Source organism: Brugia malayi (genome assembly GCF_000002995.4).
Source record: "Brugia malayi strain FR3 genome assembly, contig: Bm_v4_ChrX_scaffold_001, whole genome shotgun sequence".
Taxonomy (NCBI): Eukaryota; Metazoa; Nematoda; class Chromadorea; order Rhabditida; family Onchocercidae; genus Brugia; species Brugia malayi.
In genome coordinates, this window is record NW_025062479.1 from 2,374,033 (window position 1) to 2,390,434 (window position 16,402).

The 16,402-nt window shown below is 29.7% G+C and overlaps 2 protein-coding genes across 2 annotated transcripts; both read right to left on the bottom strand.

Moving 5' to 3' along the window:
• On the bottom strand, window positions 1-6,698 carry Bma-cept-1 (CDP-alcohol phosphatidyltransferase family protein; the record flags this gene model as incomplete). The annotated part of the gene is made up of 11 exons (XM_043073323.1): window positions 1-126; window positions 567-699; window positions 1,007-1,158; window positions 1,259-1,384; window positions 1,490-1,574; window positions 1,662-1,818; window positions 1,962-2,109; window positions 2,235-2,364; window positions 2,594-2,748; window positions 5,592-5,732; window positions 6,636-6,698. The coding sequence occupies 11 exons, from the start codon at window positions 6,696-6,698 to the stop codon at window positions 1-3; spliced, it is 1,416 nt and encodes a 471-aa protein (XP_042929257.1).
• Window positions 6,699-9,823: 3,125 nt separating this feature from the next.
• Window positions 9,824-12,742, bottom strand: Bma-sma-5 (Protein kinase domain containing protein; the record flags this gene model as incomplete). The annotated part of the gene is made up of 8 exons (XM_001892846.1): window positions 9,824-9,925; window positions 10,374-10,520; window positions 10,698-10,940; window positions 11,351-11,519; window positions 11,817-11,998; window positions 12,089-12,213; window positions 12,332-12,473; window positions 12,569-12,742. 8 exons carry the CDS (start codon window positions 12,740-12,742, stop codon window positions 9,824-9,826), a joined length of 1,284 nt encoding a protein of 427 aa, XP_001892881.1.
• Window positions 12,743-16,402: the final 3,660 nt, after the last annotated feature.

Genomic DNA, 16,402 nt, shown 5'->3' on the forward strand with positions numbered 1-16,402 from the left:
TCACTGCGCCATCTTTTCCAGTGATTCATTTAGAGGTTTTAAGGAGAAACAATAAACCCTGAGGTGTGCACATAACTGCCGAATGATCATGACACAGTATAATGACAGGCTGGCATAAGCATACACCTTAAAATAAAGATTACGGCCAATTATAAAACGATACTGATATATTCTACATAAAAGTAAGCTTCAAAACCGTCAATATTATGCAAGCTTGTTAAGCTGACAAAATGCTTTAGATGCATCATGTATTGTGAATGCGTATTAAGCGTAACATAAAATACGCTTCAAAGGTCAATCCATTCCATCGTTTCCCAGTAGTGCTAGTAGCTTGCTCATATAAATAAAACGAAGCTTCATTTTAAAGTGAAGTATTAAAACCCTGTCAGATATTTTTGCTTTTAATTTTTCCATCCACTTCATTTATAAACAAATTATGAGTCTTGATTTTAAAGAACTGATTGCAATGACTATTATGACTATTTATAATTAAGTGTTAATATATATAGTCGAAAGAATAAAAAACCAACTGGACAATGAAAATAATAATGATTAAGAAAACTTACTGTCACACAAAGGAGAAGATAGAACTCGTCCAGCGGCATATCGTAATACTGATTAAGCATCATCATCAAAGGTGAGAGATAAATCCAATCCCACATAGCTAATTCACTGCGACTCATATGAGCCAATATTAATCTGAAAACTTTTGCAGGCCAATTTTTCAAGTTTTTCCCTTTACCAACATTTATTCAGAATGCTGCTATTGATAAGGAACATTTGAAAAGGAAAAACTATGTACTGTCCCGTTACAACTTCAAATAATTATTCCTGCATCGTTTTAAGATAACAAATCAAAACCAAGCATGGTTCTTAAAAGTCCCGCTCTTTAACGTGTTTTTACTTTTGGGTACATAAATTCATGACATTTTAATTCAAACTATCCATATGTTAACTTGTGGAAGCAGATGTGTAATGAAAATGGGAATATAAAATGTAAGCTTACCTCATGGTAGCTTTCGTTGACACTGCACCAAGACATAAAGTAAACAAAGTGATATGGTCATCATAAACTGCTGTCACAGATTTACTGTATATCATGCAAAACGGTGTTATCATCATCAGGAGTGGTATTAGAGGTGATAAAACAGATGTGTCCTGAAATATATAACAATATAAACTGCATTTCAAAAAAAAAGAAATTGATGAAACCTATAAACAAGAGAGACTTCAGATCGAATCCTTCTTTTGAACTTACCGCAACAGTAGATCCATTCTTCCCAACACCTTCAGTAACAACATCTACAAGATAGTCACCAATCTGCGATACGCACATTAAGGAAGAGATGAAAATAGCCACATGCTTTAAACTGATATGTAGGAGCTGAAATAGATCTCTTTAACAAAAGAACTCAAACTGACTTTTCCAAAATGCTTCATATACCGATACATTACTGTCAAAACTAGGAAGAAACAGCTTTAAAATAACCTTTTCTGTCCAAAAACCTGTGCCAAATATAGATGTCATTAACAGGACGACTAATATGGTCATTTGCGCCTCAGTGACGTCAAACCTGCAAAAACATTGTGACAATTTTTTTTTGTAGAAGGAGATTAAAATTCAAATTTTATTGCTTTGAAATAGACGGACATCCTGAAACGAAAAAAAAACTTGCTTTGCAAATTTTAAGCGCCCCGTGCAATACGTGCTCCAGTGTGCACAATAAAAAAGTACAACAGATAAAACAGTTACAAACAGCACCATGTAACGTTCCTGCCCCAGTAACATTGCGTAACAAACATTTAGTGTGACAAGTACTGAAATATTCACATGAGTGCAAAATAAATTATAAAATGAGCTTGAAGAAATCATCGTATTTGCATAATGGTGATGAGTTAGAAAGCAATTAAAGCTATGCGATTTCTTACAGCAAATATCGATTTACATCTAAACAACAAACCCTGCGACATGGCATCACAACCATGATCGAGTAGTTCACCTAAGGGCGAACTAGAGCCTGTACGACGAGCTTGCTTCCCATCAGTAGCATCCAATGTTTGGTATAAAAATACTCCAAGTGCTGCTTGGAAATATGCCCAAGATGACGCCTGTAATAACAGCTCTAACTGCTTCATTTGTGGCGCTTTACTTACGATTTATTTCTAACGGCTGTATCCAAATTTATTAACATAGATGATAGACTGCTTATAATGGACATAGAAGTTAAACTTACAGCAACTTTGGCATCATACGAGAAACAAGCCAAGATGAGTACAGTTACAAGGTTTATAAAAAATCCCGACATAGTGATTACATTTGGAGCAATCCACATAGGATAAAATCGAACGACATATTCCCAGAATCTGGAATCCACTTAGCAACAAGAGCGGTGTTTTTCGGGCTACTTTTAATTTCCTTCAATGGAAAACTTACTACTGTCTTCTTCGTGTTCCCAATTCTACTATTAGCACATTAATAGGACATTAAAAGGATTCTCTGAAGATAAAAATTCGCGAGTAGTTTAATCCTTTTGTAAACTTGATAAATTTAAAAACGGCAGTAAACTAGCAAGAAAGCCGTTTTAAAATATACCGTTTCATGCAGTACTCATCGAGCCAAGATATATCAACTGCAGAATATTTATGCTCCCGCAAACGGTTCATTTGTGCAACTCGAAGCTGGCAATCACCTTCCAAATAATCTTCCCATGCATTACGTACTGACCACTTCACATATTCCATAGTTCTCTAAATTCTCTATATAAATACTTAGGTTACAAAAGCTACCAACGATATTTAAATAATCCAATAGTTCGTATCATAAGAAGAAATTGTTGAAATATGAACCGGAAGAAGCGTTCTTCATAGGTATGTTCATCGTTTTCGAATATATGGAAAAAAATTGGAAGAACGGAATTGAAAAAAGGAAGGCATTTAACAAAAACCTTTATTGGAAATCTTCGGAGAAAATCATTCTGTGATAATATTATAAAAAAACACATGAAGTCTATCACTGTTGTACTGGAGAAAAAAGGAGTAAAAAGAAAGCTAGGAGAAGGGATGTTATCCAACTAGAACACCAGTTAGGCATCGCTGAACAATACAAATGATTTGCAACAAGTCTTGTAAATCGGAACCGGTAAGTCCATAAAGAACTTCTACTGGAACAAATACCGGACAACTACCAAATAAAAGAAATACCAATAAAGCAATAAAGAAAAACTATAAGAGGTGGTTGAGTGAAGAGGAGCTTCCATTTCTCATTTCATAAGCACACGAATTACTGTATCGTCTCATATGAAAAGCCTCAGACAGCATCTACAGGGTAGACTACTGTTATTGGTTTAATAAGCATGTATATTTGTGCTTAACTCTTTGTAACATTAAACATAGCACAAGACCTATACATTTGTAAAAAGCGCTATCCTTTTTCCCACCAATCACTTCCTTAAAACGCCAAAAGGTTGTTAAATTAGACAAATAGATTCCCGACACCTAACATCTATAACCCTTTTGCTTTTGTGAAGGTAAAGGCAATTTGAAATACGGGCCACGTCATCTTTTAATTTTCAAAAGGAACGCAAAATGTACCGTTTTCTGGGTATGAAAATTTTAGTGTTATCAGCAGATTCTGAGGAATTAATCCATGCAGGAGAAACAGAAGACTAATCAAAACCACATGTAGCTTTTTATAGGCTAGAGATAATTGATTCGATAGCATAAAGGAAGCTGCGGACAGTACCGTATAGGGGAAATATATCATTCTTCCGGTATATTTCCCTATAGAAAAAAATAATTAACGCCCTTGTTTGCTGGTTATGCAATAAATTCAGGCTGTAATTTTATATTCCATTGTTAAAGCTTTAGGATTCAACATGTACTAAGAATGAAATAAAACTAAACTAAAAGTTGAGCGAAAATAGTAGCTAAGACATGAGATTTACAGACAAAAATACAAAGCGAGAAACAGAAACTCCATATCTTGTTATTCATCCGCAAACATCTTGAAATCACAGATGCTTGTGTGTGCTACCAATTTAAAGACTAGATAAAGATACTTGGGAAAATTTTATCAGATGTTGTCGTGCAGATCTAAAAAACTACTATGTACACAATAAGGGCGGTTCCTGAGAATTTAACGTGTTATAAGCGTGCTCACCATTTCTTCTGTTTGATAAATTTGATAGAGATGGTTACTATTTGTTCTCCATGTTTTTAGCAGTTGTTCCCTTTTGTGTAAAGTAACATTGCTTAAGCGAAGTGTGATTAAAAAACCAGACTACAACCTTCATATGGATAATTTTCCAAAAAACAAATTCAAAAAGAAATTTAAATGAGAAAGACTTGAGATGGAGTAAGTACAAAAGCTGTACCGATAAGCATTTGTATATAATGTGTTCCAAAATATCCCGAATTTGAAATGCTCATCATTGCTTCTTTACTGCAATGCTTAACTTTTAATGAATCCATCTCCGCAAATACATGCCCATTTCTAGCCGCATAAGCAATATAGTACCATTTCGTAAAAAAAAAAAAAAAAAAAAAAAAAAAAATGCAACGAAAAATAATACAAAAAAGTAGGACAGGACAATAACAAACAGAAGAAAGCAGAGCTGAAATTTAAAATAATGATAGGAAATGAACAAATTTTTTGTAAATGACTTTTTTTGCATGGTCATGCGTTACATCTTTCTGAACAAATGAATGAACAGATGCATAGAGCACGCACATGGGAAAATATTTCTGCCACTTTAGTCATAGAAATAGTTTTAAAAACTATGCTTCAAGAACGAAACATGAGAAAAGGTATGTAGGATTTTATCTATATCTACTCTCAAAACATGAGAATAAATATAAATAAGTCCTACATTTGACCGTTAAGTAACCAGTAACAAATCGTTAACATAGGTTGACAGTTGCCTCATTCAAATTTGTACCTACACGGATCTCTCTCACAAACGCCTATTCTCAATATCTGTCGAGATGTGAAGCAAATGAAAACCAGGAAACGTTGTAATATGACGTTACACGAACATCTCTTAAAGGTTATAATATGAATATCTCTTAAAAAGCAAGGAAAAATTATACTATAGGTTTATCAAATTAGCCTTGAACGGAAGGGGTTGTTCGGCCTTGAAATCAGATAGCATGAGGAAAAACGACAAACATGTGCTCTTAACTCTACAAAACCGATGTGAGCAAAGAATGTTTTTTTAACAAAGACAATGTCACTGTTGGTACATGGTACCATATCAGTAACAATAACGTCACGTCAACGTTTATGAGCATTCTTCGCTCATTCCAAACTTGTTATTTTGCAGGTCTATTATGGAGGAATAAAACTGTTGACTTTTTATCATCCCTCCAAAAAGACGTGTTATATTGGCCATCACAAGGGTTTAAATTAAAAGATTCTGATTCGAATTTTTTGGAAAAGGGACATTTTTTAATTCATATATTATCAATTACATTACATTGTTAATGCTGCGATAAGTCTTAAACAAAAAAAAATAAAAAAATAAATGAGCAAAATAAAAGAAACAGTAGGAAATAACATGCAAAAAATGCTGAATTATATACAAGCAAGATACCTCAAAGCGTGCACGACAGGAGGATTTGCTCACGAAACTTCTGGGATTTCTTACACCATAGCGACGTTCAAACTCACGTGATAAATGTCGTGATGTCGGTCGTACCCAACCATAACTCCGTTCTTCACCATTCATCACACCCTTAAATGTTAAACCACCCTTAACTTCATAACTTCATATCATAAAGCTACGTTCATAAAATATAAAAGTCAACCACTACTCATCTTCTGTACTGCTCTGAAAACAAACAACATTGGAAAATCACAAAACCTCCAACAAGATTTTATAAAATACATATGTGGCACCAAACTACAATAACTAAAACAGCATTTCCAAGCTTCGACAAAAAAAGGGAAAGCAGTCAACAAATATTGAGCAATCAGTTATAACATGTGATAAAACTATTAACCGCTGCGTTCCCAACTTTTTACTCACATTTTTCGATGCATATAAAGGCTCTCAATACTTTCACTACAATTAGCATGCATAAAACATCCACATCTATCAGTTCGATATGGAAAATATCAAGTAGAACAACACGAAACAAAAAGTTCTTTGAAAAGACAAGGAAGTGCAAACACTAAACAAGCGGACAGGAAATGTTGAATGATACCTAAGAAAATAATCAGTTTCTATATTATAGGAATTACTAACACATATATACAAATTAACGACCAGCCACTATGTCAGAAGCTACACTGTTCTCAGAATGCTAAATGTATGGAAATACTAATCTATTTCATTCGATGTTCCAAGATTCAGGGATTAGGATCTAATAGGATCTGCAGTTTAAAATATGAGATTTAGGAAGCCTTATATATACTCTGGAACAGTTTACCAATCGGACAAACAACTAAATAGTAATGTAATGAAACTTGGGATGCTCTGATATGCTCCAATTATATACAGGCATCGTAATATGGAAAATAGAGGATAGTGATCTTTAGTAGGTATCATGGTAAAGATCTACAACATGTCTTTTAGAGGGAAGTCTAAAATGTATATATAAGCAGTGAATGAACCAGTGGAACAAAATAAACCTACCTGTGCATGGCTGAAGGAGGTCCAAAGGGGAGGTACTCGACGTGACCTTCCACTGACGTCCATAATAGACCTGCAGAGTCATTTTAATCAGTTTTTTCTTTACCTTGATTAGCGCTAACAATACGCAAAACAGTCTTGAATTTCTTCAAGGCATTCTTGAGGAGAGTGTGAACTGATACTTCTCTCTAGAAAGCATTTCTTCAACTGAAGCAATATCCAGAAAATTTAACGGATGACTATCAGCTGTAACTAAAAAGAACAAAAGTCATTACTTCACCGATACATAATGCTTAGCATAACTTAGGGAAAAAGGGAGGAAGAATGAAGAATCTTTCTTTCACTATCGAATATATCTCTAAAACATGCAAGAGTTCGTCATTGAAAGAAATCAAATCTCTCTCTGTACAAAGGCTGCTATTAGTATTTCATTTCTTTCCATCATATAATTTACAATTAGTATTTTAATTGCATATTTCGAAGGTACACTTTGAAACCACTCACCAACAGCTTATATAATGCCACAAATAAATACAGACAACAATCCGACAACCCAAAGTTATGACACAATGAAAACTGAAAGCCAGTAACTTTCTATAATAACAGTAGGATAAACAACAATATATCACTGCCTCCTCATTTGTCACCCATCCATAACTATCTCTCTTATCATTTATGTGTCCTCTTCATCTTCGCAGCAATACCTTCCATATTCCTCTCAATTCAAAATCATTGTCACACATTTTCCCACACATCTTCCTGGCTCTCCTCATTAAACATCATATTTCTCGCTGCTAATTGTACAGGCGACAATTGATTAACTCTTGCCGTGCTTCCCCATGCACCAACTAACTCAGTGACCGACAAAAAACCATCTTCACAACAAAGCTGAATTTTATATGGCCCTCAATGATCCGTTATCTTGAGACGAAACGAAAATTGTTCGTCCCCAGCAATAAAATGGTGCCAGATATTGCGAGGAACTTCGATACGGAGAGTTATGTATCAAAAAGTTGTTTATGAGGTATGGTATAAACCTAATAGGTAATTCATTTCTTGAAATCTTCAATAAAGCCGTAAAATGCAATTAAAGTAGGAATTTTTAAGGATTCAAATTGCGGATAGATATTTTATAGAACCGAAAAGATGGACATATACAGCAGATATACCTTGGCTGGATATCATTCCTGATGGAATAACATGCTAGATTTCAAACAAGGATCGACAAGAATCAAAGTGCAATGCTAGGCTGAAAGTCGAATTGCACCACAGAGCAAAAAATACAATTAATCAACTCAATTAGGAATCGTTATTTATCGTCCAAAAGGGAAGGGGATTTAAACGAAGAAGATTTCGGAGATGTGTAAATTCCGACAAAAATTAATTTTGAGAATGATTCAACGATTGCATGAATATCATTTTGACAATTTAACAACAACGGATTTTAATAGTGGCACTAGAAATATATGCAGCAGCAGCGGTTGAAACGGTTACAACAAGAATAATGTATCACAACGTAGTAAACATTCGGTGGATTGTTTAATATCGTCCAGTATTTACTCTATATTATCGTGTAACTGTAATATTACACAATATCGTATATTATCATAAGTAATTACTTGTTATCATATAAATGCAATATTATATATTATCAAATAAGCAATTGTTTATTTATCATCTTATTATATAATATCATATATTATCACATAGATAATTGCTTATTATCATATAAATGCTGTTCTATATAATATCATATAAGATTAATAAAGGTTATTGCTAATAAAATGGAATTATAGCAACAAGGAAAATGAATGGGAAGACCTTTTTCTGACACTCATTATATCTATCAATTGATAAAGTTGCAAAGTATTTTTTATCAGTTAGTAATCATATATATATGTAAATAATGTTGGGGATTAGAATTAAATGTCAATAACAATTATCAGTTATTACATATCAAGATCGATTAACAAGACTAGTTAATATATGATCGAATATTTTTGAAAATAAGAAACTAACGATGAAAATAAAGATTGTTGGCATTTTGTTGGGAATGGATCAATTTATCAGAATGAGAGTGAAAAATTTAATTTAAAAAATAAAAAAAAAAAAAAGTCAAATAGGAGCAAAGAAGAAAAAAAAAAGTCTTAAAAATGATTCTAAGAAAATATTTCATATTTAATATTTGTGTTTCAGAAAAACTCAAAGCATTCTTATTTCAGGTTAAATGCATATTTATGAAACTTTTTGAAATTTTTTTTTCCTTTTTTTGGAGGGATAATCAATCGATCACAATGAGAAAAGATAAAAAAAAACAAATGATTTCGCTACAATGTGCTTCTGCTATGCAAAACAACTGTGTAAAACCAGTTTCATCACACAATCCTTTCACATTTCTAACTGCTAACACAGCCAATGATTTTATTACTCTTTCACATATACTTTATCCTTCAAGCCTTTAAGAAATTTCTGGAAAATTATCACAAAAAGAAAAAAAAAAAATATTATAAATCTACACATTTTTTTTTAGTAAATTGTTTAGTGAAAGAAATGTATTACCTCGTTTATTTAAATTTTGATCAAAAACAGATACCAAACAAAAAGAAAGAAAAAATGCAGTAGCGCAGATGGCGATCAATAAACCATTGTAACTTTCACAAATAAACAAGTTGTGTAAGAAAACAGTCCGAATTAATATTTTCAAAATTTAACAATCAGTTGTTATTCATCTTGCATTGGAATTTTCAATGATATATTAGCTTAATTTCAATTCAAAAAAAAAAAAAAGAAAAGATCTTCCATTCTTTTAAATTTATCATTTCTTCTTTCTATCTATACATTGTTATTTTTTTTTCTTTTTCTTCCATTTTTTCTTCGATTTTCAGGAAAATGATTCCATTTTGAAATGATGAAAGTATTCGTAAGGATATCATTTACTCTAACATAATATATCAATGTCATCTTTGAACATTTAAGTAGATAGATACATACGGCAGCAAGTCAATCATATATATATATATATTGTTTTAGAAAACGATAAAATAAGAGGAAATTTTCTTTTTTTTTTTTCTTTTTTATACAGTTTGAAAAAAAAAGCAGCACACATAGTTCAAAAAAAAAAAAAAAAAAGAAAAAGAAAAAAAAAAACCGATAATTGTTAATTTTTTTTCTCTTGAATGCCACATCAGCTATTATTTGAACAGTCGATTTTTTCGATAATCAGTAGCAGTTTCATCAACACTAAATGTCATTTGCCGGAGATCTTCACTAGCCGATGTACTTCCTTCGGATATCTGCAAGCATGCTAGAAATACATATATTTTTTTTTTCTTTTTCTGAAGGTAATATATATATATATATATATATATATATCGAACATCAAATGAATGATTTTAAATGATAATACAAAATTTGTGATTGACGCAATAGCAACTATAAAATTGAATATTAAAATTTTTTTCCTCATACAGTAAGAAATCGAAAGAAACAAGTAATATTTTCATCCATTCGCAGATGGATACATATTTGGCTGAAAGTAGAAGTGTGCTTGCTAGGCATAAATTCAGATGATGATAATTTTTAGATTTTTAATTTCTGAGTTTCGAATATATCCTACATACTAAATTTTAGATTTCCACCATGACAGCTAGATTCCAAGTATATTCCAGACATATAATATAGATTTTTTTTCCAATATCTATTTTTTCATGTTGAAAAAAAAAAAAAGAAATGAAAACGTACACCTGACGACGAGTCACCTGGCGTAAGCGCTACGTCTGCTGAATGAGTTGTGAAATCAGCTTCATCAGCTCCACGAACATCATTGATCAAAGCTTGGACAAGGCCCTCATGAGATAGGGTTTCAATTGCTGCCATATCCATCTTTACCTAAAATTGGAAAAGGAAAAAAATCGGAATTTAAAAAATTTGAATTGTGTATTAAATTGAACTGTTAAATACAACTGAGTGACATTTTAACTCAACAGAATCAGCTAAATTAGCAAATAAAAAATATTGTCACAATAATTAGAAAAAAAAAAAAAAAAAAAGAAACAAAAATTTCACCTTGAAAGGGCAAGCTTGTTCATTAATAACACTGGGATAATACTCTTTGAAATATGGATGCTGAATGGCTTCATTAACATCAATTCGCTCTTCAGGATCCATTTTAGCCATTTTAGCAATTAAATCTAAGGTTTCGATAGAATCGGCTTTATCGCGAATAATTTCATTCCAAGGCCGTACAGGATGATCACCAAAATTTTCGATTAAACGTCGTGTTCGATCGCATTGAATTTGATTCAGAATCTGAAGCAAGAAAAAGAAATTGAACAAAATTATGCTTTATTAATCTAAAAAGGAAGCATTTCAAGATTTTTTTTTTGAACTAAATTTAACTAATGCTCATTGGAATGAACGTTAATAATTATGAATTGTCCTTTTTTAGCAACAAAACAAACATACACTTTTTCCTCTGCCTATGAGAAAGTAAAATCTACCAATCTATCAAAATTTGATTTCTTACTAATATTTGTAGCAAATAATAAAAATTAGAATAGAAAGATTTGAGATCTATGTTACATTCAATAATTTTTTCCACATCTTTATCAGATTTCTCCTTCCTATTCATATTTAATTAAAACTTGATTGATATGATATTCAAAATGAACATAATAAAAGCGTTTTCAAAAAAAGAAAAAAGAAAAATAAAGAGGAACCTTGCCCGAAGGTGCACCAAGCATGGTAACAATAATTTTTATTTGTCCACTTACACTTCGACCAGGAAACAATTCTCGCCGAATTATCATTTCAGCAAAAATACAAGCAACTGCCCATAAATCCACCGCTGTTGAATGTTCCGGCATCACAAAAAGAAGTTCGGGAGCTCTGAAAAAATTTTAATCCCAATGAGTCATCTTTTACTTTTTCTTTCCTTTGAATTATCAAATTTATGATATGTATTTTCAACCTCCAACTTCCAATCAATCCTTCAGTAGAGTACACTATTTGTCGCTTCTATAAAAGACAAAAGTTTGAAACTATGTTACTCATCACAAAGAAATTCTAAAGTGATCAAGAAGTCGAAATTTGAATGGAAATAATTTTCCTTAAATTTCATAAATTTTATAAATTATATTTTAAAACAAAATCTATCATTGTTTCATTGGATGAAATATTACTTACCTATACGGTAATGTAGTTATATGTTGTGTCATGTAGAATGAATGCTCTTCTACCTCTTCAACCTGATTTTTCATTGCTAATTTTGCCATACCAAAATCCGCAATGCGCAAATGGCAATCACCATTAACAAGTAAATTTGACGGCTTCAAATCGCGATGAGCAATACCGGCAGCATGTATATACTAAAATTAATGATAAGGGTAATTTTGGATAAATAAATGTTAAAATAATTTATCAATAAAAATGTAAAAAAATCCTAATGAAATATTTACCCTAAGTCCTCGTAATATTTGGTATAGAAAATGAGAAATTAAATCATCTTCCATTGGACCACCACAATAGATGAGATGATGAAGATTACCTTCCATTAGATCCATCACAAGGTAAACATTTATTCCTGAAAAAAAAAAGAAGGAAAAAGGAGCCATAAGAAATTATGTAAAACAAATTTTAATCCTATATAACTTAATTGGAAGTAAGTTTAAGAAATGAAATGAATGAAATTTGATACTTACCTAAATTTCCGGGTGTTCGAAAAATATCCCTGAGACTAACAATGTTATCATGAGCAATATAACGGAGCACTCGAATTTCACGCAATGTACGTCTGGCTGAAGTTGGCGTTGCTGATGCATGGCCGATTTTTTTGATGGCAACCTAAATTAAATCATCATCCAGCATGACAAAAGAAAAAGAAAATAAACAAAAAGGTAAAGTTCTGAGTGCAATGAAAAATTCAAAAATCAACTAACTTTTTTTCCTGAATTTGTTTCAACTGCTTCACATACGATACCAAATGCGCCAGAACCTATGTTTCTGATTGCTTCATAGCTACTTCCAGCTGCGCCAAATTGAAAATCAAGAAGAAGTTGACGGCGAGCAAGGTCATCCAATATCCTATTGAAAGCTTGTGCCGTTGCTGGCATCCTAAAAATTGACTGATCCTGAAAACTGAAATTTTAACCAAGCGTACATAATGTAAATGAAAAATTCATGGTTAGAGATTATAACGATCGTTTTCCGTTTGATAAGAATTATAGGAATAAATATCAAATATCCGATATCTAAATATAATAGTTAAATGCTGTTACAAACAATAATAAACTGGAACTGATACAAATTCATATCACTGTAACTGATTCATATCATTCATTTCAACTAATGCGAAGAAAAAAATTAAATATCTACGAGGGAGGGGGTGAGAGAAAGATGGAGAGAGAGGGAGAGTGAAAAAAAGGAAATTCATTGATAAAATAGTTAGAATAAACAAAATGCATATGAAAATAAATGTGAAGAGAATGAAATTTGATGAGTAAAAAGAAAAAAAAAAATGAATGGAAAAGTGATAGCTTGATGTATCATACGGCATAACAATTCCATTGTGAGCTATCAAATTTATAAGTGATAAAAAAAAAAAATTTTTTTTTCTATTTGCTTTTTAGAAAATGCATTATTTATGGATCACTTATATCTAATCTATTAATATCTAAATTTACATCACATTTGTTTGCAAAACATAAATGAAAACTTGATAAATAAGTAAATTTGATAAGTGGTATACATGATATGATACGATATATATGCGATATACTTGTCATATTTCAAACATTTTCTAATCTTACTTTAAAAAAAAAATTACAAATGCTCAATTTATTGCTACATCTATGATTAAATATTTTATCAATGCTTAAAAGAAGATCAAAGATATGATATTTCTTTCATAAAGTTCCTATCTTTTTTTTTTTTTTTCATAAAAATAATTAATATGGAATAAATCTTATGTAAAAACTAAGTATTAAAAATTCCATGCATATATATATATATATATGAGGATATGATGATAATGGTATGATAAGAAAGAAAAGATATTCTGATGATGTGATATAACAATAATATGAAATATTATGTACAATAACATCGTCAATTCAGGAAACTTTTGAAAACTGTCTAATTAATAAATTTAAAAAATGCAAGTTGAACAAAATAATGAACTTATACAGTAATAAAGTAAAAATTTTTACAATGAAAAGTACAAGTGAATTGATGATAGTTCAGAAGTGTAACTATAAAAAGAAAAATGTTTCTTTTTTTTTCTCAAAAATTAGAGCTATTTGAAAGGTAAAAGGTTATGTGTACAGTAAAGTGCAATGGTTTTTTTTTTTTTTTTTCTTTTTCTTTTTTTTCCGATGAAAACATTGATAAAATTAAAATAAAATTATATTATAAATAAGAATTAATTTAAATTGAAAATATATCGTCAGAATATGGAAAAATGCTTATTTCACTCTTTCGATTCATTATAACCTTCCAATTCTACTACATTTTTTCTCTTAAATATTAAACGAATTCAATTTCCAAATGGAGATTGATTGTGTTTCATTTTCAGGAATAAAGCTTAAATTTAATTTAAACTCAGAATTTTACAAATCACATACTGTGAATTCAACAGCAGCAATGCATTTGTTTATATTTATCAGCAGCATTCAGTGTAAAATATAGCATATAATAACAAATTTTCATCAACAAAAAAAAAAAGAAATGAATCAAAACTTTAAAAAAATTTTCAGTGTTAATGACAAGATAGATAAATGAGGTAAGTATGAAAAAGAATTACTGAAAAAAAGATACGTAAATATATGAAAAGGACGGACGATCAACAACAAAAAAAAAAATGAATCTTAGAAAACACATTTATATTGTATCAGTTTATCGTATATATTCATTCAAATGTATATAATTATGTAAACTTTCAATTGAATCACTAAATTTTTTCAAAAAATAAAGATAAAAAAAAATTAAAAACTAAAAAAATAAAAAAAAATAAAGGACTGAAAATATGGCTCACCAAAAAATATGCCGGGAAAAAGAAGTTAACACGGATGACTTGTGATATTGGACAATTTAAAAAAAAAAAAAAAAAAAGTTAAAAAATGTCATCAAAATTTGTCACATCAACATTTTATTTTAACCTATTATATATACATCTAAATGCAAGAAGGACTGCTATCACATCATACTAGTTTAAATTAAATTTTTAAAAATATATAATAAAAACAAAAAAATTTTTAACATGAAATGCTTCTAAATATCTAGAATTTCCACAAAAAATAATTAATCAAAATTAAGAAATTATTATTTTAATTGTGATAAAATTAAAAATGAAATATTAACATTTCCATATAAATGATATCAAATAAATTTTATCATAGATAAAGTGTAAAATTAAACGTAAAAATTGTATTCTTAAGTTTAATGAAACATATCAGAAATTAACAAATCATAAAATTAGTAAAATGACACAAATGCACTAAGTACATTTAAAGCAAACAAAATAAATATTTTTTTATTTTATTTATTTATTTATTTTTTTTGCTCGGTAGCAAAGAAAGTAGCAATCAAAACAAATATTTTCTTGTTAAACAGACAAATATTTTACATTAGAAACATCATACTATTAAAAAAAAAAGAAAAGGAAATAGGTTTGCTAAGTGAATGAATCATCAAATGTGACATTTACATCAATGGATGGGACAAGTGGAACCTGCGTGGACAATTTTTATTTTACTACATTTCAATGATTTCCTTTCACAATTAATTATCAAAATTAATAAACAGCACTATAATTCATTTAATAAATGAATAAAAAAATAATTTAATATTTTGGCCAAAATTTTTTTTTCTGTATTTCAAAAGTTTAAGCTTAAGCATAAATTTAAGTCTAAGCCTAAATCATCTTTCATTCATTTATTCAAAATATGAATGAAATATTAAAATGAAAAGATGGTTATGGGTAATGCAAAATGTCAAATTGATGACATTATCGTATAATATTCTTTGACCTTCATGAATCATCATTTTAGTACAAATTGAAATTACATTGCTACTAAAATAGAAAATTACGATTAAAAGTACAAATTAAAATTAAAAAATTTGAAATAGATAGTAGCATAAAAATGAAAAGAATGATATGTTTAGTAAAATGGATGGATATCGAATAGTAGGAAAAATTTTGTTGAATTTGTTTTAATAAAATCTAAAAAATAAAAAAATTAAAATAAAAATAAATGAAAGAAAAAATAAAACAAGATCTTTTCTAATTGTAATATATCAACTGGAAATATTTATAGCAATAAAATAATATTTAAAAAATTAATAAAAATTTGAAGATAAAAGAAATTAAAAGGAATGTGGTGTGTTTGTGTGAAATTATGATTTTTCTATTTCCTTTTATTTCAAAACTTTAATAAAAAAAAAAAAAAGAAACTGGTCCAAAATCAGCAAATGATACTAATAACAATCATAGATAAAATTAGGAAGAAATTTTTTTTTTTCTTTTTTCATACAGTAGAAAATAATTAAAATAATTTTTGATTAAATTTAAAACATCATTTTCTTTCTTTTTTTTTTTTTTTGCATTTTCTTTTTTGCTTTTCATTATAATATAAATTGAATAAATTGGATGCCAAAATACAATATAAAAATTCATCTGTTTTTAAAATGTTTAGTTAAAAGAAAAAAGAAAAAAGCTGTCAAATTTTAATTAAAGAAATGGTAGATGAAAAATAATGCATACATTTGTAAAGTTT